General features: G+C 44.2%; 1 protein-coding gene across 8 annotated transcripts in view; it reads left to right on the forward strand.

Moving 5' to 3' along the window:
* The window catches only part of ENOX1 (ecto-NOX disulfide-thiol exchanger 1), a 288,744-nt gene that overhangs the window by 213,101 nt on the left and 54,828 nt on the right, over window positions 1-20,815 (forward strand). For 7 of the 8 annotated variants that reach the window (XM_079983576.1, XM_079983580.1, XM_079983582.1 and 4 more), the window contains 2 exons: window positions 8,874-8,980; window positions 18,924-19,044. The exons of the other annotated variant lie outside the window; for it this stretch is intronic. In XM_079983576.1, coding sequence (XP_079839702.1) covers window positions 8,874-8,980; window positions 18,924-19,044 — 228 coding nt within the window. The remainder of the gene's footprint in view (window positions 1-8,873; window positions 8,981-18,923; window positions 19,045-20,815) is intronic. 8 annotated transcript variants of the gene reach the window in all.

A 20,815-nucleotide genomic window follows, 5' to 3' on the forward strand; every position in this document is an offset into this window, starting at 1 on the left:
GTCATCGGTCTCTGTCCATTGAGCCCTCCTGACAGCCTTTCCCTTGAAAAAGAGCATTGGAGGGGGAGCACCCCACATGAGTCCAACACTTCCTCTCCCCCACCCCCTGGCAAAACTAGTCTTTCCCAATGGTGTGCACCCTGTTTGACTCTGCTGCTTAAAATCCAACAGGAGGGTTGGACAGTGCATCACATTGGGCACCCATCAGGCCTGGGCAATCTATCGATATATCACTCAGAACCGGTATGAGGACCGCGATGTCGGCTTCACTCAGCGGTATATCGCTGGTGAAACCGCCACAGATCCTCTGCTAGCAGCGTCCACTGGAGGGACTCAAGAGTTCCTGACTATCCCCCCACTCTCCACCTCGTTCTCTCTTTCTGTCAATCAACTGCATTGCACACAACCTGGTCCAGCCTGCAGCAGGCTTAGTGAGTTTTGCAGGGGTTCCAAAGGATAGCAATTATTATTATTATTATTATTATTATTATTTATTAAATTTGTATACCACCCTTCATTTACAGATCTCAGGGCAGTTCACAACATAAAAATACAATATGAAAGCACAAAATGCATGATAAAAGCAAGAACAAAAAAACCCTAACAAACCAAAACCCTTTCCCTCCCATTTCTTTCTCTGGCCTCCACTAATGCCAGCAGATTCTCATAGCCATATGCTGTGTTCACATGAATCTCTGCACATTCACCTAGTTCCCAGAGAGTTGGGAAATTTAGTAGTTGGGCCAAGCAACAAGAGATTGAGAAACGCTGACTGCACTGCAATATTGTGTCACTTCACCAGTGGATAATTGTAGACTTGGGACTTAAGATTTCCACACACTCTGTCACCAAATAATCTCTGTTGCAAAGCCGTGTTCTGTGGAAAACATCACCCTTTCTGCTCCAAAGCTGGCCTGCAGACACCAACTCATTAATTATCGTATCTCACCTTGACTGCTGTAATTCTTTTTGCCAATTCAGTTGTCAGGCTTCAGCTTTTTCAGAAATCAGCCGCCAGCTTCTGACTAGGATCAGATTGGCGGTGTAAATCCCCACTTTCATGGGATCTGAACCTGGGCTGCCATGGAAAAATGAACCTGAGACTTCACAAGGCAAATGACGTCCTGACGTTACCGCTGGCCTCCACTCTCTGATCAGAGCCCCTTTTCTGACCAAGGCTTGGTCAGAGCTCAAAGCAAAGTATAGTGGCTCTCTGCCTGACTGCAAATGGGTGGACCTCCCTCAACTGCCTGTTAGTTAGAAAGACAAAAGGCCAGAATGGAGAACTGAGTTATGTGAGCTGGGTGCAAAAACTACAGGCTGGGAAGGCAGAGAGAGAGAGAGAGTTGGAGAGATGCCTGATTTCTGCTGGAACCCAAGGCTGTGAGCTTGAGAGAAGCAAGACCCTCTGGCTCAGGTTGTATATTTGTGTAAATAAACCATTGATCTTAAAGACGCCACTGTCCCTGCTGTACCTCATCACAAAGGAAACACAGACCCTGAGTAAGCACCTGGAACCACTGGAATCTGGCACTGCTCAGAGATTGGGGTGGCATGCAATGGTATCTTGAAAAGGGCTTGCTTTAGGTTTAAACCAGAGTTGACAGTGGCACCCGTCTTTTGTTCACTCACTTTCCCATTCACATATAAAGAAATTATAAAGATATGCAGGCCCTGTGCTCTGTCACAGAAGGTTTCTTTTCCTTAGCCCAACTCGCTTCTGGTAAATTTCCTGAGGTGTTCCTCTCGTCAGCTTGGAGGAAGAATTGAAGTGCGAATGAACAAGGCTCCTTTTAACCAGAAAAGGCGGGAGTAGAGTTAACTACCCAGACAGAGCTGCAGCTTCCATCAATCTGCGGTTATCTGTTTCTGAAGGAGTGCAAGAAACCTGCCATAGCCTGGTCTATACATGGCTCTGGCTATTCCAAATTCCTCTCTGCTAGAGCTATCCATTGGCGCTGAATGGTGCAAACCATGGTGAGGTAATACAGGGGAGGGTTTATTTACACATGCATACAATCTAAGCCTGTGATGGAGGGGTTAAGATCATTAACACCCCCCAAGAGGGTATTGCTTCTTGCCACAGCCTTGGATTCAAACAGAAATCAAAGCGCTCTCTCTCTCTCTCTCTCTCTCTCTCTCTCTCTCTCTCGTTTCCCAGCCTGCATAATTCTTCCAGCTTCTAGTTCACCCATCTCCCTTCTCAACTGCGGCCTTTGTCTTTCTAACTACCACCCATTTGCACCAAGCCACCATCTTTGTTCCATTACTGCTCACCAGGTAGCCAGGCATTAGAAATGTCTCAGCATACAGCCTGCCTACCCCCCCCCCCAACAAGCCTTTCACAATACAGTTGTGTATTGTGTATTTCCATTTATCCATACAATTTACAGGAAATAAAGTGGTTTTCATGAGAACATATTCTTGCATCTTCTATCTTCTCAGGATACTTTAAGGGGGAAATTGCCTTCCGTTATTGACAGCGAGACAAAATGTTGCATCTAGCTAATGAAAATTTTATATGACGTTAGATTAATCAACAGATGCTTGTTGATGAATATTTAACCATGCTTATTGCATAGCACTTCTGCTGAACGATGCTGCCCCTCCGCTATTCTCATTAAGACTCATTATACCCTTTTCCCTTCTGAAGCTTGCATTCGTGTGCGCATCACTGTTTTCCTTGCCCAGAAACCCTTGAGATCTCTTACTGGCTCAAGACGGGTGTTGCTTCCTTCAAATATGCCAGTTTCCCCCCTCATAACACAATATATTCTGTGAGTCACAATCCAGCTTGTGAAGCAAGACTTGAGGAAACGAGCGAGGGGAATCCATTTTTTCTCTTTTAGGCTTGATGGCTTTATTGGCAACATGACGGCGAAATGCTAATAAAGTAATGCATCGATGCCGTGATGTGTGCATTTAAAATGCAGGGGAGATGCCAAAGTCTGCAGTTCCCTCAAGACATCTACTAAGGTGTCCAATCTCTTATCTCAGTCAGGGCATGGCTGAACCCTGACGTCTCGCAAACTGCTTAAACTTTTCATTCCTCCTTATCCTTGTGTGAAGTTCTTCATTAAAATCACATATTGCTATTGTTCTGATATGCTTGGAACTGAAACAGCTGCTAGAGATCAAAGTGGTCTTTAGAACAGAAAATAAATCATAATGATATAGACCCTTTCAACCCAGCACTGATGTGCAGGGTGTTCTATAAAAAGCATTCTCTGTAACATGGTGGGCATTTTGCAAAAATCTTAGGCAGTAACATAAGAGGCAGCCTTTTTCCGGCAGTCTTGGGGGATCCACGTGAGAAGGCTGCAAATGCGTTCATTCGGTGATCTCTGATTATTTGTCATATTTGCCAGCATTCCTCTCGCTGTGGATGTATCCGAAGCAATATCAGAAAATAGTGTAATCTGATTTTAGAAGTGAAAACAAACACAAAATGCTTGAGCGGTTCCGTTCCTTCATGCTCCGGTCGATATCATGTTGTGAAGCCATCAGTACATGGTACCTTCCTGCAAGGCTCAACTACCATCCTGCCAAACCTTTAGAGCAGGGCTAGGCAACCTAAGGCCCGGGGGCCAGATGCGGCCCAATTGCCTTCTAAATTTGGCCCGCGGACAGTCCAGGAATCAGTGTGTTTTTACCTGAGTAGAATGTGTCCTTTTATTTAAAATGCATCTCTGGGTTATTTGTGGGGCATAGGAATTCGTTCTTTGCCCTCCCTTCAAAATATAGTCTGCCCCCCCCCACATGGTCTGAGGGATGGTGGACCTGCCCACGGCTAAAAAAGGTTGCTGACCCCTGCTTTAGAAAATGCCCACCACTAGAAAAGGCCCAGTTTAGAAAAGGCCCAGTTTAACACTGCCAACAACATTGGCCCTTGCAGAGGTGGCGGAGAGGGAAACACATTAAAATTACATGGAGGCAGGACTAATGCCTCTGTTTGCATTAGTATGATCTTTAAACCAGGTGTCGGTGCTGGTAAGGACACTCTGCAGCCCCCAACAGGCTGTCACTGGCAGTGAAATTTGCAGAGCACAAGAAATAGTAAGTCTCTTCCCCTGTTCATTGCAATCAAGCCTCAGCATAGGACTCCACCTCCTTCACTTTCGGTTGCTGCAGGGATTTTCTTTCAGCTGTAAGAGCCTTTTGCGTGATTTCCAACACTCTCCGAATCTCAGTGCAAATGAGATAGTTCTGTTACACTGGGGCATGTTGAATTTTTCAGTTTTCAATTTCCAAAAAGGAGAGGTGCCAAAGCGTTGTAACTTGACTTGGGATTTCAAAGTATTTTTTTGTTAAATTAATATAATTTAGTTTTGGCTGGTAAAGAACTACATAAAAATACTGACTTTTAAACATTTTTGTGGAATTTCTAATAATTTTAAACTTGTTCATGAATTTTTTTTGTAAAATTGCATAAAAATCATTAGAAACGATTGCCAAGTACCTGCAGTTATTTTAAATATTAATACTTTTTATTTTTATATATTATGCATATTTTATATTAAATTGCATATTACAAACACACACAAACACACACACACACACACGAACTTGCTTTCACTGAAGGCCAGAAGACAGTTTCTACTGGACCACATCAGATTGGCTTGCCAGACCTGCCTGAGTGTAATAGACAAGTCAAAAAGCACAAACGTCAAGAAGACGGGAGAAGGTGGTTTTCTGAATGTAAGCAGAGAAGGAAGCAAGCAGGATGCTTCAGTGCCATCAAATGAAATAATTTTCTATGCTGCTGAAAAATGGAGAACAAATAGCTGATGCCCAAGATGGAAATGATGGAAGTTATGAATTGGCATTAGGAAAACCAAGAACGCCTTCCATAAAAAGGCAAGCACAATAGAAATACATAATGTTGCTGTGCAGAACATCAGATATAGCGTTGGCCTCTGTGCTACAGCTGCCGTCATCACAGCCTCTTTTATGGATGCTGGCTTGATCACTGAAGAAGGCAAGAGACTTGTAGCTGATCACAATAAAGTCAAGAAAAAGTTATGATACCCCTGGATCAAGACTTTGATGATCTTTGTCAGAAGCGTGAAGTTGACAGCATCTTCTTTGATGACTGCACATCATCTCAGAACATCATTGTTCTGTGTGCTGTGAGCCAGGTGGAAGATACCTCTCTCTACCTCTTCCCTCTAGAGCAGCGATTCTCAACCTGTGGGTCCCCAAATATTGTTGGACTCCAACTCCCATCATCTCTGAGCTCTGGCCTTTCTAGCTAGGGGTGATGGGAGTTGTAGTCCAACAACATCTGGGGAACCGCAGGTTGAGAAAGGCTGCTCTAGAGAAAGGCTCAAAGAGAGAAAAACCATCAGACGTTATTGCCAATAATCTTGTAGATTTCATGAAGAAGGGCATTGATAAGCACCTGTAGGCCATTGGAGGTGATTCTACCAATGTTTACACTGGCTGGGAGGGTGGAGCCGTGCATTGGGTAGAGGTCAAGCTTGGTCATAAGCCATTCTGGTTAGTTTGTGCCCTCAACACCAACAGGTAACATTGGCAAGGTGCTAGACGCAGCTACAGACCTTGAAATTGATCATTCTCCAAATCAGAGAGCTAATTATTATTATTATTATTATTATTATTATTATTATTATTACCCCGCCCATCTAGCTGGGCTTCCCCAGCCACTCTGGGCGGCTTCCAAAAAAATATTAAAATACTGTAATACATCAAACATTAAATGCTTCCCTCAACAGGGCTGCCTTCAGATGTCTTCTAAAAGTCTGGTAGTTGTTCTTCTCTTTGACATCTGGTGGGAGGGCGTTCCACAGGGAGGGCGCCACTACTGAGAAGGCCCTCTGCCTGGTTCCCTGTAACTTGGCTTCTCGCAGTGAGGGAACCACCAGAAGGCCCTCAGAGCTGGACCTCATTGTCCGGGCAGAACGATGGGGGAGGAGACGATCCTTCAGATATACTGGACCGAGGCCGTTTAGGGCTTTAAAGGTCAGCACCAACACTTTGAATTGTGCTCGGAAACGTACTGGGAGCCAATGTAGGTCTTTCAAGACCGGTGTTATATGGCCTCGGTGGCCGATCCCAGTCACCAGTCTAGCTGCCGCATTCTGGATTAGTTTCTGGGTCACCTTCAAAGGTAGCCCCACATAGAGCACATTGCAGTAGTCCAAGCGGGAGATAACTAGAGCATGCACCACTCTGGCGAGGCAGTCCGCAGGCAGATAGGGTACCAGATGGAGCTGGTAAACAGCTGCCCTGGACACGGATTTGACCTGTGCCTCCATGGACAGCTATGAGTCCAGAATGACTCCCAGTAAACTCTTGCTTCACTGAGTTTCATGTAACATGTTTGACATGCCTGAAGGCAATTCCAAACCAGGTTGTGAAAGACATTGCTTAAGTTCCATACACAATTCTGTGAGACCCAACGGGCTGCTTCCATGTAGCAAGTCTCATTGAAGTCAGTAGGGCTCACTTCTAAGAGGCCATTCCTCTTAGATGTGCGGGTGGAAGCACATGTAATCTTATGCTTGTTCAGCATTTAGATTCACACTTCATATTTGACAAAATGTATCATAAATGAATTCCTTTTCACATGATTTTATTTTTTTGAAAAATTCTGTATAAGGTTTGATTTGTGGTTGATTTATTCTAATATATGAAAAATTGGGGGAAATGAAATTCTTTTGGTCTAGTGCCTGAGGCATGGGTTGAATTGCACATTTCTATAAGGTAAAGCAAGGTATCTAGTTTTAAATTCAGCTCCATAGTGTGGGGTCAATACTATTTGTAGTTACTTCTCACAGATAGTGGAACTCACTAACATTTGCATTAAAAATTGCTCTCTGCAGAGCTGAGAATTAGTGGGTTGTCTTTTCAGCAGATGACTATTCTGGTTTCATTAGAAAAAATTGCATATTTTTTCACAACCAGAAGTTTGGCCACGACATGTTGCCAAGCAACTCTCTTCAGGGCAAACATGGAAAAACAACCATCTGTCTATGGTAATTAAAATACTGCAGTATTTTATTTTTCTATTTTCATGCATTGAAATCTTTGAGTGATCACAGAAGTATTTATAATTAATTCTAACACCTGTAGAAAAGAGCTCTCAGCCATTTTCATAATCAGAAACTTCAAAGTTCAAGAGTTTCAGTAGAAGAATCATAATGTTCCAACTTGTACATTTTCGGTCGGAAAATGGTAGAATGTCATTTCCTTGCATCTTCAGGAATATTTTCTGCTTGAATCTTCTGTCACTAATTAATTACACACAGATTGTTGATTAAGTTTAGTGCTCTTTGCACTTATGATAGAGAAAACAGAATTATGTCTGGAATCTAAATCTCCTTATTAATAAGCTAGATCCCTTAATGCCAACCTTTCCATATTTCCCTATACTTTCAGTTTAAGTCAATAAAGCTGTGAAATAAATACAGGCCACTAAAGCAGCTAAATGCACTGTACCAAACACTGAAAAGTGTTGCTTTTTTGTTTTATTTGCTTTATTTTTACTCCGTGTTGCAATCAAATTATCTCCTAGACTGCTTGCAACACATTGCAGCAAAGTTAAAAGCTACTCAGCAACACCAGTTCCTGACCAGTGGATGAGGCCAGACTTCTCTTCAGCTCTGTAGTCCCAGTGACAACTGGCAACTGGAGCAGAGCATATTTGCAGGCCCCACACTAACCCTGTCCTTGCGGCCCCTCCCCCTGCCCCTCCCCCCTACAAAGGAAGAGACCCAAAATGTACTCCCAGGCCACACCCCCACCGGCAGCCCATTGGCCTGCCATCCAGGGGTTAGCCAAGCCCGCAGTTACCTGGTGGGTGGCACCCGGCCAGGTGGCTCCACTTGGTGCCACAAACTCTGCCCACCTGTTGGGAAGGGGTGAGCAGGAATTTCTGCTTCTTCTCTGGCCAATGGATAGAGCCAGGTTGGTCTCCCCCTTGCTACTAGTGTTCTTCTTGGGAAACAGGGGTTTAAGTCTCCCAGGAGCACTCCATGCCCTGGTCAGACTGTGCTTCCCTGCAGCTCCAGGCAACTGACAATTGGAGCTGAGCCTTCTTTCTGGCTGCAGCAGATGGGGAGTCATTTGACCAATGGCTGCAGCTACAGGTAGTCTGCCTATTGCTATAATGTTCTTCCTGGAAGAAGGAGGTATGCAACTTCCCCGGTTGGTGGTAGAAGCCAGAGTGTCTTTCACCTCACTTCCAAAGTCCCAGGGCAACTCACAGTTTTGTCCGTGAGATCATTTCGCTCCCCCGGTTGTCAGGTTTGACATTCCAGAATTTGATTTGCAGCAGCACATTTGCTTGGCAGTCACAGCGTTTCTCCTCTGGAAAATTAAAATATGATTTGAAAGCTCTGCTGTCCCTGTGTCTGCAAATATCCCTCACGTTTAACTCTTAATGGATCTGTGTATCCCTAAATCTAACTCACAGTGCCTGCATTGTGCAGCTTCGTTGTGTGGAATGATCACTTTGGTTCCTGTGATGCTCACAAAAAGTGAGAAGCTATTCTTTAAATGGACAGGTAACATCCAGGTGAGAGGTAATGTCACGAGGTGGTTTCTGTGGCCTAGGCTCAGGCGGCAGCCTGGACAACATCTGTTTAGAGTATAGTCAGAGAAAATGCATGCTTATCTTTCAGTAATCTGTGTACAATTTGTGTAGACTTAAGTTATGGAGACAGACATGAAGGGAGACATCTCCAACAATTCTGAAATGTAAGTACAGGAAGACACTTGATTGGATGGATATCGGTGATGTCGTATCAGCAGTGACATCATCCATAGACTCCTAGTGTCTTTGATTTTGCCTTTCTCTAGTGCTCACAACATAAATTGCTTGTCTTGTTTGACTTCCTTGTTCACCAAAGTTGAGCAGATTGTGGCCGTTTTCAACGCCTCCACCAGACAAAAAGCTTGGGACCATTTCTCGAAAGCTCAGCGCAAGAACATAGACATTTGGCGAAAGCACTCTGAGGTGGGTGAATTTCTTCTCTTTTATCCATCATCCCATAGCCTGGACTAAAGCAAGTGGGGAAGCAAGTTTGTCTGCAGTTGGTTGTGTTGCATTCAGCAATATCTAATTGCTGCAATTTTAGAGAAAAGTAATTAAGAACTGGCTATACAACCTCTTGAGAGAGTATCTGTGGGTCCCATTCACCTCTGTAATGATGTAAGTTGAAATAAAACTACAGTTTTATTTCCTCCAAGAAGCCTGAACTGCCTGGAGGAGCATATTTACCATACCAAAACACTGAAATGATGGAATTAGCCAGGCCACTTTAAAATTATTGCTTTATCTCTGCCCATAATTTACAGGTATATTGAAATTTTATTCTATTACTGAAAAGTGTTGTGACAAAACAGTTTTCTCATTTTTCATTACTTTCCATATTAAAATGGTTTTCCTGTTGAGATATATCCAGATTTCTTAATAATTAGCTAAGACAAAACGAAGGACCTGTCAGGTCTGGGGGTGGTTGCTCTTGAGTAACCAGGTAGAACCCTGACCTGTATTTTACAGGTTTTATTGGTGCAAACTATTTACAGTGCAAACCCCAAAAGTTTATGTCTGTCTCAGTCACTTGCAGATTCCGGGAGTGCCCCTTTCCGGTCCCCCCCCCCAGCATAAGAACTTAGACACCCCAAATTTCTGCCTCCCCTCCTTACGTTTCACCCCTCTGTGCAAGCAGGGTGATGGAAGCAGCGTGTGTGTCTCCTGGCCCTTCACCTGGCTACCCCTCTCGCCCTCAGCTCCAGGGAAGGTGTGGCTTTCTCCACTGCCAGACGAGGAGCTGCTTCTCAAAATCACTGGAGGCTCTCTGTATCTCTCTGCCTCCCTCCCCCATTCCGATGGCAGTTCCCTGACAGGACCCACCACCTCCCATTTATTTTCTGACAAAATAAAAATAAATCATTTGCATTGGCCACAACCTAATGGGCTATTTTAGGTTCACCCACAGCCCTAATACTATAGAAAATTCCAAACTTTGTTTCTTTAAGAAGCAGCCTGGCAAGGTTGCATTAAAATATTTTGTGGCGGGGTTTTTGGTTTTTGTTTTTTTTGCCAAACTTAGAAAGCAACAAGATTTTCTAGCATCCAGGTAATAGGAGAGACCGGCTTCCTTTTCTCTGCAACAACTCAACTACCGTTTTCAAGCAGGGTTGAAAAAAAAATGCTGACTGGTTTGGGGGAGCTTCCTCTGTCCCAGAAGGTAGAGCTAATTTTCCTAACTAATTAAAGTTAGTTTTCCTAATCAATTAATTAATTAAACACCTGCAAACTGGGTAGAACCATACACAGAAATAGAGGCTGTTCATAGCACTAGCTCACTAAAGTAAAATTCAGCTGGTTGGCCTGTCTGCTCATTGTCTTCTTGGGCTTCTCCCAAGAGTAGCATCATGGCAAGGATACAGATACCTGAGCAGCAAGCATGCTTAAGGTAGTAAAGAGAGAGGATAGGCAGCAAATGGGTGAGAAGGAGAAGTCACACCAGCTGGCTGCCTTTACTCGCTTTACCTTTGCCCAACCCTGCTCTCCTTGAGTCAAAACCCTGCAGATGACATCATCTCAACACAGCACATAACTTATGGTTACCAGATTCTTTTCAATGAATCCGGGGACACTTTTTTTTTTTTTTTTTTTTTGAAGCTGAGTAGCAGCAGGGAGTGAGTAGTGAAGATGGTGAGGCAAAAGACACTGGGCCCAAGCACACATGCATATTGTATAAAGGTGCAAAGCCCTTCTTTCGCACCCTGTGAAACATAAATGCGCAGAGTTTTTTTAACGGCCACCCGCCCGCGACTCCCGAGCCTCCCCCAATCTCTTCCCTCTTCCCCCTTTGTTTTGACTGATTGAAGGAGGCTCAGGAGTCGCGGGCGGGTGGCCGCCGCCCCATTTTTTAAAAACTCTGTGCATTTATGTTTCACAGGGTGCAAAAGAAGGGCTTTGCACCTTGCCTGGCAGAGAAACCGTGTGCCCTGCACACCTCCTGGGCAACGGCCACCCAGCCACGACTTCCAAGCCTCCTCCAATCTGTCAAAACAAAAGGGGAAGGAGATCTGTACCGCCGGACGTCCCCGGTTCCCCTTCGGCAGTGGCGGCAGCAGCAAGCAGCTCCTGAAGCCAGCCAGAGCCAACTGCACTACCAGGCTGGCTCCGGACTGCTGAGACTGCCGCTGCCACATTTCCCGGGGACAGATTTGCAATTCTGGGGACATTCCTGGGACGGAATTTGTCCGGGGACAGATTTGCAAATCCGGGGACTGTCCCCGGCAACCGGGGACATCTGGCAACCCTAACATAACTGCCTTCTCACCTGCCCTTGGATGAGCAGTAACCATTAGTTGTGGGGGAATACAGCTTGACAGTTAGCAACAGAGGAATTGTAGAAAGCCTTCCGATTTTGGACAGATTAATCTCTATGGCAAGGCTTGGAAAGAGGAGGGTCATTCTGCCACACTCCAGGGGATGCTCTTAGGGACTAGTGAGAAGAGGTACAACCCTCTTAGCAAAACACCAACCAGGAGAGCAGGGGGTAAAGGCAGGGCACAGTTTAGACAAGCCAAGAGAATCAGTCTAGATTGAAAGTGTGAACCAGAGGCAAGGGAGTTCCAGTAAGGTACGAAAGCTAGCACCAAGAGCCAGAAACTCCTGTTATTTCCAGAAAATGAGAGGCTCTGGAAGGAGACCCTCTGTACTCTTCACCCCTTGACCACAACCTAACCACAATGGTTGGTAGTGAAGGAGTTTCGGGGGTTTCTTATTCATAAGCCACAGAAATACTCTGGGTCTGTAGGCACATGCTGTGTTGTTGTTCTTTGGCCTTGGCCCAGGATTTTTGTTGCTAGTCTTCTCAGGGTCTAAGGGGTGGCACCACCAAAGACCTTCTCTATTCTTCAGAAAGGTCTCTTGCTAGAGGGCCCCTCAAAGGGATCTCAGCACTGGTTTCCAGGGACGCCGCTTGCTCTTCAGGGTCCTTGACCTGCAGAGTGTCTGGTTGGTCCTCCGAGGACCCAGTGTCTGGTATCATGTCAGGATACCTTCTCAGCTCGGGTCACCTGGGACTTGCTTTGTATGAAATGATGTGTAATCTTCATACAAGATTATGTATGGGAGGATAAAGTGAGAGAAACAGCAGGTGAGCAAAAGTGTCTGTTTCCTCCGTTGCTCTTAGAGAGGGCCTAGGTCCTTGAACCTATCATGCATATGTGGCCCAACACAAACCACAGTGCTTAAAAATAGGGATGAGGGCGAAGACACACACAGAAGCTCCCTCCTCAATACCCCCAGGTGTGTCAACTCTACCCACCCAGTCCCTATGTTGAGCGGGAAAGGTCTCAGCTTGAAAGCAAGTAGAATCCTCCACATGATTGTGGGCCCCAGTGAACCCTCCTATCATTTGGAGGGTTCTACTTGCATTCAACAGAACCTAAGTAAAACCCTCCTGCAGCTCTTTCCAGTTGATCATGGGAAGGTCAGGCTAAACATGCACAGGGATGCTGGCGGGTGGCACTCGTTCCGTGCTCATGCCCACGACCTCACTTTAAGCAGTTGCACGTTCAGGCAAACATGGCTTCAGTTTCTTACACAACATTCTTAGCACACAGGTTGTTTCCTGCTTTCTGAGGTAATCTGGCTCATGCTGTGATCTGCAGGGGCTTGGAATCATGTGTGACTGGTTGTTGCTCGGAGGTAGGGGGTTTTAAGGGACATGGGACAACTATGCATCTTCAGAAAGTGTTTTCTGGGTGCATCCGGGCTTTGCCTTGGGAGTGGAATCTGCCTGGGCACACACTGAATCCACATCCTGACCCTTCCCTTGGTACCAGAATGGCAAGAGGTGACCACCCTATTCACCAGGCCAAATGTTTTGGTGCCAATGTGTACTGGGCACCTGAGTTTTTGTCTCTCTCGTCCCCTATACTAAATTATTATTATTATTATTATTATTATTATTATTATTATTATTATTATTATTATTATACCCCGCCCTCCCTGGTCAGGGCCGGGCTCAGGACGGCTAACACCAAATATGAATTACAATAAAACCTAATAGAAACAACAACAACAAACAGTTAATTAAAATACGGCCTAAAATACAGCTTAAAATGCAGCCTCGTTTTACTAGTAGCCCGTAAATCAAGACCATAACGGGAGGAAGCATCAGATATTCATCCAAGCCTACATGGGCCAGCAAAAAAGGCAAGGAAAAATTTATATACCAAATCCCATATAAGAGGTCAAAGTGAGGCTTAAGTCGAAGGCCAGGCGTAACAGCTCCGTCTTGCATGCCCTGCAGAAAGATGTCAAATCCTGCAGGGCCCTAGTCTCTTGTGACAGAGCATTCCACCACGTCGGGGCCAGTGCTGAAAAGGCCCTGGCCCTAGTTGAAACCAATCTAACCTCCTTGAGGCTTGGGACCTCCAAAGTGTTGTTATTTATGGACCTTAAGATCCTCTGCAGGGCATACCAGGAGAGGCGGCCCCGTAGGTACAGAATGATTTGTTATTGAAACCCAAGTTCACGTGCAGCATGGCTGCTCATGGGGGGTGGGTGGGAAGTAGACGAACTAAAATCATATGGAGTAAGACTAAGCATATTTTTTTCTGAAACCAAAAGCCACAGAAATGAGTGGGTCTCCCATTGAACCTTGGCATTAATTGAAGAATTAAAGACCGTATCTGCATTCACACAGAGAGCCATGCACAGAACGTTCACACCTTTGTTGAAAGGAAGACGGTCTTCAGTTTAAAAATGTAACTTACCTGTTCAACGATGTGCACCATTGAACTATAACTGTCAAATAAACATAGGACTGCAAAAGTGATTCTGTCCCCTGTAGAAATGTATTTTCAGAGGATAAGAAATCTGGAACTATTGTGAGCAAACAGCACTGTCACCAAACTTTGTTTAAATGGTCATGCTTTTTTTGCTTTAAATTCAGTATAGAACGCTATGAGACTTTTTTTTGGTAAAGTAAGTACCACAATGTTTGTTTCTTCTCCTTTAAATCTTTTGACTAGTATACATCAATTTGCTTAGCACTCTGTTAGTTCAGCATGTCAGTTATTAACATCACAGTCCTCTTAATGTTTCCTTGCCTAACAACAAAAAAGTTTAGAAGGTAAGATGCGTTTATTTAATTATTTTATAATATATTTGCAAAAGAAGTGTTGCATGTTTATAGCTTGAAAAGGAATAAAATTATGCTGTGATCTAAATCATTTGGGTAACATTTTAAGTGCCCATTAACAAATGCTAAATTGAACAGTGGATGCAACAAACGAATGAATAAACGAATCCCTTATTATCTCTGCTGTTATGGTGCATATCAAATGGATTCCTCATAATGGGGTCCTTCATATATAATGGTAGCCTTGATTTATTAGCAAGGGTAGCACTAAGAATTCATACAAGGGGCAACAATGGCATCAGATTTTGTTAATCTGGAAGCTGCTAGTTGTTGCTTTTCTAATCTGCCACAGATATATAAACTACGAAGTTTGTTTGTTTTACATATTAGCTGCATTGGCAATATTCAAGAGGGAATTAATTTGTTCGCATCTGAATTTTTCATGCTGCAGAATTCACTGAAAAAGTCTTTCTAGTAATGTAAATCTACAAAACATCTTTGCTTAGTTAACAATGATGATTCTCCTGTCTTTTGTTGCTGTGTTATCTGAAAGCAATACAGAGTTTGGGGGGCGGGAATACCACTTTAGGAGGAGCCCGTGGTTTGGATCCAAACATCCCACAGCATGAGCAGAAAGCCGCTGGGTTTGCATGCTTGGGAAGCTGGTAGTTTATCTTCTGCTCTGAAGCGATCTCTGACGTTCTGCTTTTCAGAGGGCACTGGGAGTTTGAAGAAAGGTGGGGTGGTGATCCTCACCCAACAAACAAACCTGCCTTCCAGTTGCTCAGTGGGATCTTTTCATCACAGCCAATCTCTCCAAGTCAATATTTACGTTTCTTTTAGGTGACTCCTGCCTTTCTGGTGTATCGGAGGAGACCCTGTTCATTTTGCTTTCCCTTCTTCTAGTCATAAATGTTTCGTGGTCCTCTGGTGGCCAACTGTTCCATTATTGACATGGTTCCCAGCTGACAACCCAACCAGAAGGCCAGAGGGGGATCTGGAACTAACCTTCATTGGTCTCGATTCAGCACCTCAAATTATGTGATGCCAACATATTGGGACAAAGGTGGCGCTGTGGGTTAAAGCCTCAGCGCCTAGGACTTGCCGATCAAAAGGTCGGCGGTTCGAATCCCTGCGGCGGGGTGCGCTCCCGCTGCTCGGTCCCAGCGCCTGCCAACCTAGCAGTTCGAAAGCACCTCCGGGTGCAAGTAGATAAATAGGGACCGCTTACCAGCGGGAAGGTAAACGGCGTTTCCGTGTGCGGCTCTGGCTTGCCAGAGCAGCGATGTCACGCTGGCCACGTGACCCAGAAGTGTCTCCGGACAGCGCTGGCCCCTGGCCTCTTAAGTGAGATGGGCGCACAACCCCAGAGTCTGTCAAGACTGGCCCGTACGGGCAGGGGTACCTTTACCTTTACCTTTAACATATTGTTTTGGTATTCGGCTGCACTAAATAATTCCTTATTTTTGTTCTAACTTCATCGCATATATTACCTCCTAATTGGACTTTTTCCTGGCATTGATTAGGGTTCAAGGACATACTTTCAACACGTCGTATGTCCCTTCCCGAAACACCATATCACAAACTGAGCAGTGGTAAAAGTAGCATGCTAAGTGGCAGGGAAATGCCAACCTGTTTATCAGGATACCTTTGACCTGGGATGTAGAGCAAATGATTTGCATGCAAGTAATTCCAGGTTCAGGGACGCGGGTGGTGCTGTGGGTTAAACCACAGAGCCTAGGACTTGCCGATCTGAAGGTCGGTGGTTCGAATCCCCACGACGGGGTGAACTCCCGTTGTTCGGTCCCTGCTCCTGCCAACCTAGCAGTTTGAAAGCACGTCAAAGTGCAAGTAGATAAATAGGTACTGCTCCAGCGGGAAGGTAAACGGCGTTTCTGTGCGCTGCTCTGGTTTGCCAGAAGTGGCTCCCTCGGCCAATAAACGAGATGAGCACCACAACCCCAGAGTCGATCATGACTGGACCTAATGGTCAGGGGTCCCTTTACCTTTACCTAATTCCAGATTCAAAACCTGGCATCTCTAGTTAAATAATTTCTGAATAGCAATGACCCTTACATAAGACTTTGGAAAGCTGCTGCCATCCGAGGAGACAATACAGGGTTAGACGGAGCATTTTTTCTCATTCAGGACAAAGTAGCTTCATTTTGTTAACCCCTTGGGGAGGGCTCATAACTCGGGAATAGGGCAAACCTTTGCATACAAAATATTCACTCCCCTTCATATCCACTTAACTGCTCATAGGCCGCAGATTTGAGAAAGGCCCATGGTCTGAGACTTGTTGTTGCCAGTCAGAGTAGGCAGCCCTGCCTAAGTGGATCACTTGTCTAAGTGTAAAGACAGCTTCATATTTTCACTAGACTGATTCCTCTTGGGCACATAGTATCCGTTGAGCAGTTATGTGAATCCAGCACTTAACGAATCTGGTTCCCTATGACGGTCACATCCATTCTTAAGAATACGTTTTAACAATATGCCTATCACGATGCAGATATCGGTGCGTTATTCCTAAAGGCCCTTCCACAACTCTCTCTGACTGTTGTTTGTGCATCTTATAATACAACTGTGGTTCATCGCAGCAGAGATAGTTAAGCTGCTGCCCTCCAGATATTGCTAGACTGCAGCTGAACAACATCCTTGACTATTGGCCATGCTGGAGGGCCACAGTTGGCCCAGCCCTTCCTTGGGCCCCCCACTTTCTGTTTTTACAGGGCCAGAAACATTCTGCAACATCCAAGTATTTTTATGTAAAACATGCATCAATCCACGTCCGAGCCTTTGCGGTGATTACTACTCACACCTTTCACTATAATGGGTTAGATTTATTGATGAACTCTGGGTGCGTCTCCCAGAAGAATTCTCTCAGCTTCTCATTAAGGAATAAATAGCATGTTCTTTCGGTAACATTTATCCCCTGAAAGTGACTTCTCTTCCTTGTTCCAAAGATTTCAGACCACCTCTGTGGGAATTGGGCTCTTTGTTGATAGAAAAATTAGCTGTCTGCCGACTGAAAAGCGCTACACTAATCACTGGGCTTGCGTCCTTGTGTTGCACCTGACAGTATTATTAGGATAAAATAGAATTCCCTCAATATTCCTTTTGCTGCTGTTAAGGAAGGCAGCCATTACACATGCTCTTATGCTTTTCTGTGAGAACAAAAGTGATCTGAGCTTTTCTAAAGCCATACATTTGCTGACTGCATTCCCTGCCAGCCTTTCCTCCCAGCAACATCTCTGCTCAATCAATCCCACGTTTATTCCAACCCCTTTCAGCGATATTGGCTGTTCAACCTCACATTTATTCCATAAATGCACACATTTCCGCAGAGGATTAGGGGCTCCATCTTTCTACTTACGGCGCACTATAATCTGTCTGATACGGACAAAATTTTAGAGATGCATTGTGTGGAAGGTGGGATCCTGCTTCCGCAGTATGGAGAGCATACAAAATAGGTGAGGCAGTATCTCTTATTGGAGCACCTTCTGTCAAAAGATAATGGAAACTTTCACACTGCTCAGAACTACCAAATAAGACCATAGTATTCAACACAGAATCTGGTAACTGCCACAATATCCCAAGGATCTGAAGTCTGTAAGCTTCAGGAGGACTAGGATGTTGTTGTTGTTGTTGTTGTTTAGTCGTGTCCGACTCTTCGCGACCCCATGGACCAGAGCACGCCAGGCACTCCTGTCTTCCACTGCCTCCCGCAGTTTGGTCAAACTCATGTTCATAGCTTCGAGAACACTGTCCAACCATCTCGTCCTCTGTCGTCCCCTTCTCCTTGTGCCCTCCATCTTTCCCAACATCAGGGTCTTTTCCAGGGAGTCTTCTCTTCTCATGAGGTGGCCAAAGTATTGCAGCCTCAGCTTCAGGATCTGCCCTTCCAGTGAGCACTCAGGGCCTTAAGAATGGATAGGTTTGATCTTATTGCAGTCCATGGGACTCTCAAGAGTCTCCTCCAGCACCAGAATTCAAAAGCATCAATTCTTCGGCGATCAGCCTTCTTTATGGTCCAGCTCTCACTTCCATACATCACTACTGGGAAAACCATAGCTTTAACTATAATACAGTTTGACTAGGATACAGTTTACTAAATAGGTAGTGGGAATTCTCCCACTCTGGGTACCAGTGCTTGTTTAACTTCTTTTATAACTCAGAACAGATTGTTGGTTATTTGGCCAAGTATCCTAAGATTTCTGGTGCAGAATCCCAGAACCCTTGGTTTGATGGACAGCAAAGTCAGTTACTATGAACAGGCACAATACAAACACACAAACAAACGAACAAAAGTTGAAACTGTATTTGGCATAGAGCAATTTTCCCTCCCACGGCACTCCTGGTGTATGCCCATCACAGACCATCAGCTGTCACTCTGAAGAGATTGGCTTGTGCCCAATATACTTGTGGCAGGAAAACTATTCAAATAGCTTTTACTCATCATTTAACTGAAGTGCTTTAAACGTATTTATATGTTTATGTTATAATTGATTTTTATATTAAGATGTATTATTGTTTCGTGTAACATTTTGATATCTTCTTGAAAAACAATAAAATTAGCTGACTGCCATTTCACACTACAAAGCATAAAATGACAAAATGAAAAATTACCACTTAAAACCACATATCAATGTGTGTGTCTCAATCTAAATCACTTTTAAATTCTTCAGTGCTTTTTTTTTTAAGGGTCTTGTCCTGTTTATAATCGATGAGCTGTCCAAGAAACCAGTATAACTCACCAAGTGAGGTTTGGGTCTTTGTCATTTTTAGGAACTCAGGAATGCTCACAGTGAACAGCTCATGGGAATCCGGCGGGAGGAAGAAATGGAAATGTCTGATGAGGACAGCACTGACAATCTCAGTAGTAAAAAACTAAGAGTGGACGAATCAGGTAAAACTGCAAAACCCCCACCTTTACAGTTTCTTGCAATATCAAAGGGATCTATTCAAATTGTAAATGCTGTTTCTGCTGCAATCGTGGTGTGCTAATACTGTGGAGAGGAGCCACCTGCACCTTCCACAGGCCAGAAAATATGATGGACACAATGTATTTGTCAAACCCTGACCTTTCAGCTATACAAACTGGCACCAGACTTTTACCCCTCAGCAAAAGTCTGTCGAAACAACAGGTAAAGGATTCCACTTTCTGAGAACATTTGTGCATGATTATATAGCTAATTAAGAGGAGGGCAAAGTAGAAAATGGACTCTGGGACAGCCTATTGATTTGTGAGGAAATGTTTGTGGGAAGTGCCTTAATGGTAATCGTTCCTCAGGTTCCTGCACATTTGCCCTGTTATCAGCTTAACGACTTGTGAGAGATGCATCAATACTCAGCCTTCCAACTTTCTACCCTAAAAGACAATTCCTTGCCAGAAAGTGATTTTGTTCCTTCAAATCAGAGCTGGGCTGTATATGTGATATGTCCAAAAGTGCAGTTCTGTGATTCCCTAGGAGAGTTGCCTTAGTACAGATTGGATCTCTCTCTCTGATGTCAGAGCCTCCCTTCCTACGACCTTCTCTGAAGTTCTGGACTAACCAATATTAGAGTTCTAACACTGGGAGACCCCCAAAGGGAGAGCGTTGAGGGTGTGCCAGTAAACTAGGAAGGATAACAACAGGAAGATTTAAAGAAGGAACTATTGGAAACTCAAGGCAGTAGAAACATAAGATGATTAAAGCCCCACTGAACTTGAAGCATGGGAAGCCCCAACAAAAAAATTATAATTTGGCAGAATATTTGGACTATGTGATATGTATTCATATAATTTGAAATACTTAATGTGATTTGATTGGATTGTTAAAATGGAAAATGTAATAAAAATTATTATTATTATTATTTTTAAAAAAGAGGGTGTGCTAGTAAACTGGGTCTCCGGGAGGCCTTAAGTCATTGTCCCATGGCAAGTTGGCTAAGCATGGGAGAGATTTCGGCACACCCCTGCCCGAATTGCTCCCTCCCTATCCGCATATATATCACTCTGCACAATCATTTTACCCTGCACAATTTTACTCTGCACAATCATTTGCCCTGCAAAACAAGGCATTGCACTGTTGCTTAAAAACAACAATTGAAACTTGCGAAATGAAAAACAATCTCCAATGAGACATTCATTTCAGGCTCATATGCAATGCAGTCTCCACTGGCATCTTAAGCCTGCAGTTGGGTAGTTGTGCTGGGGTGGGTGTTGAGTTTTGGGCTGGGTGGGGTTTTTCCAGTGTTTTTTTGCCTTTCTGATTCATTTTCTGTTGTTTGCATTTAGTCTTTCCTAGGAAGAACTTTAGTCTTCTAATACTTCTGTAAGTAGATTAAGCAGAGAGTTTGAGATTTGCCCAGGGCTTTTCAGAGAACATCTTAACTCAGCAGGTATATAGATTCTATTAATAATAATAATAATAATAACCCTGCGTTTACCACCTGAAATCCATGCCCTTGGCATGGCGTCCATGGTGGTGACGTGGTTAAGATCAGCAAGTGCCCATTGGAAAGTTATCACTTGATTCCCACTTTTACTAAAACTAAATAAATACTCTCCCTTAGTTTAAAACATACTTGGTTCACCAAGTTAAGGGAGCTGAAAGCAGATGTGAGAGAAGACTACTTGGCCTGGTTCCTTTATGACCAAGATTTCAAACCTAGATAACAAATTATATTTTTGTTTC

This window comes from Podarcis cretensis (genome assembly GCF_951804945.1).
Source record: "Podarcis cretensis genome assembly, chromosome: 7".
In the NCBI taxonomy this organism is placed as follows: Eukaryota; Metazoa; Chordata; class Lepidosauria; order Squamata; family Lacertidae; genus Podarcis; species Podarcis cretensis.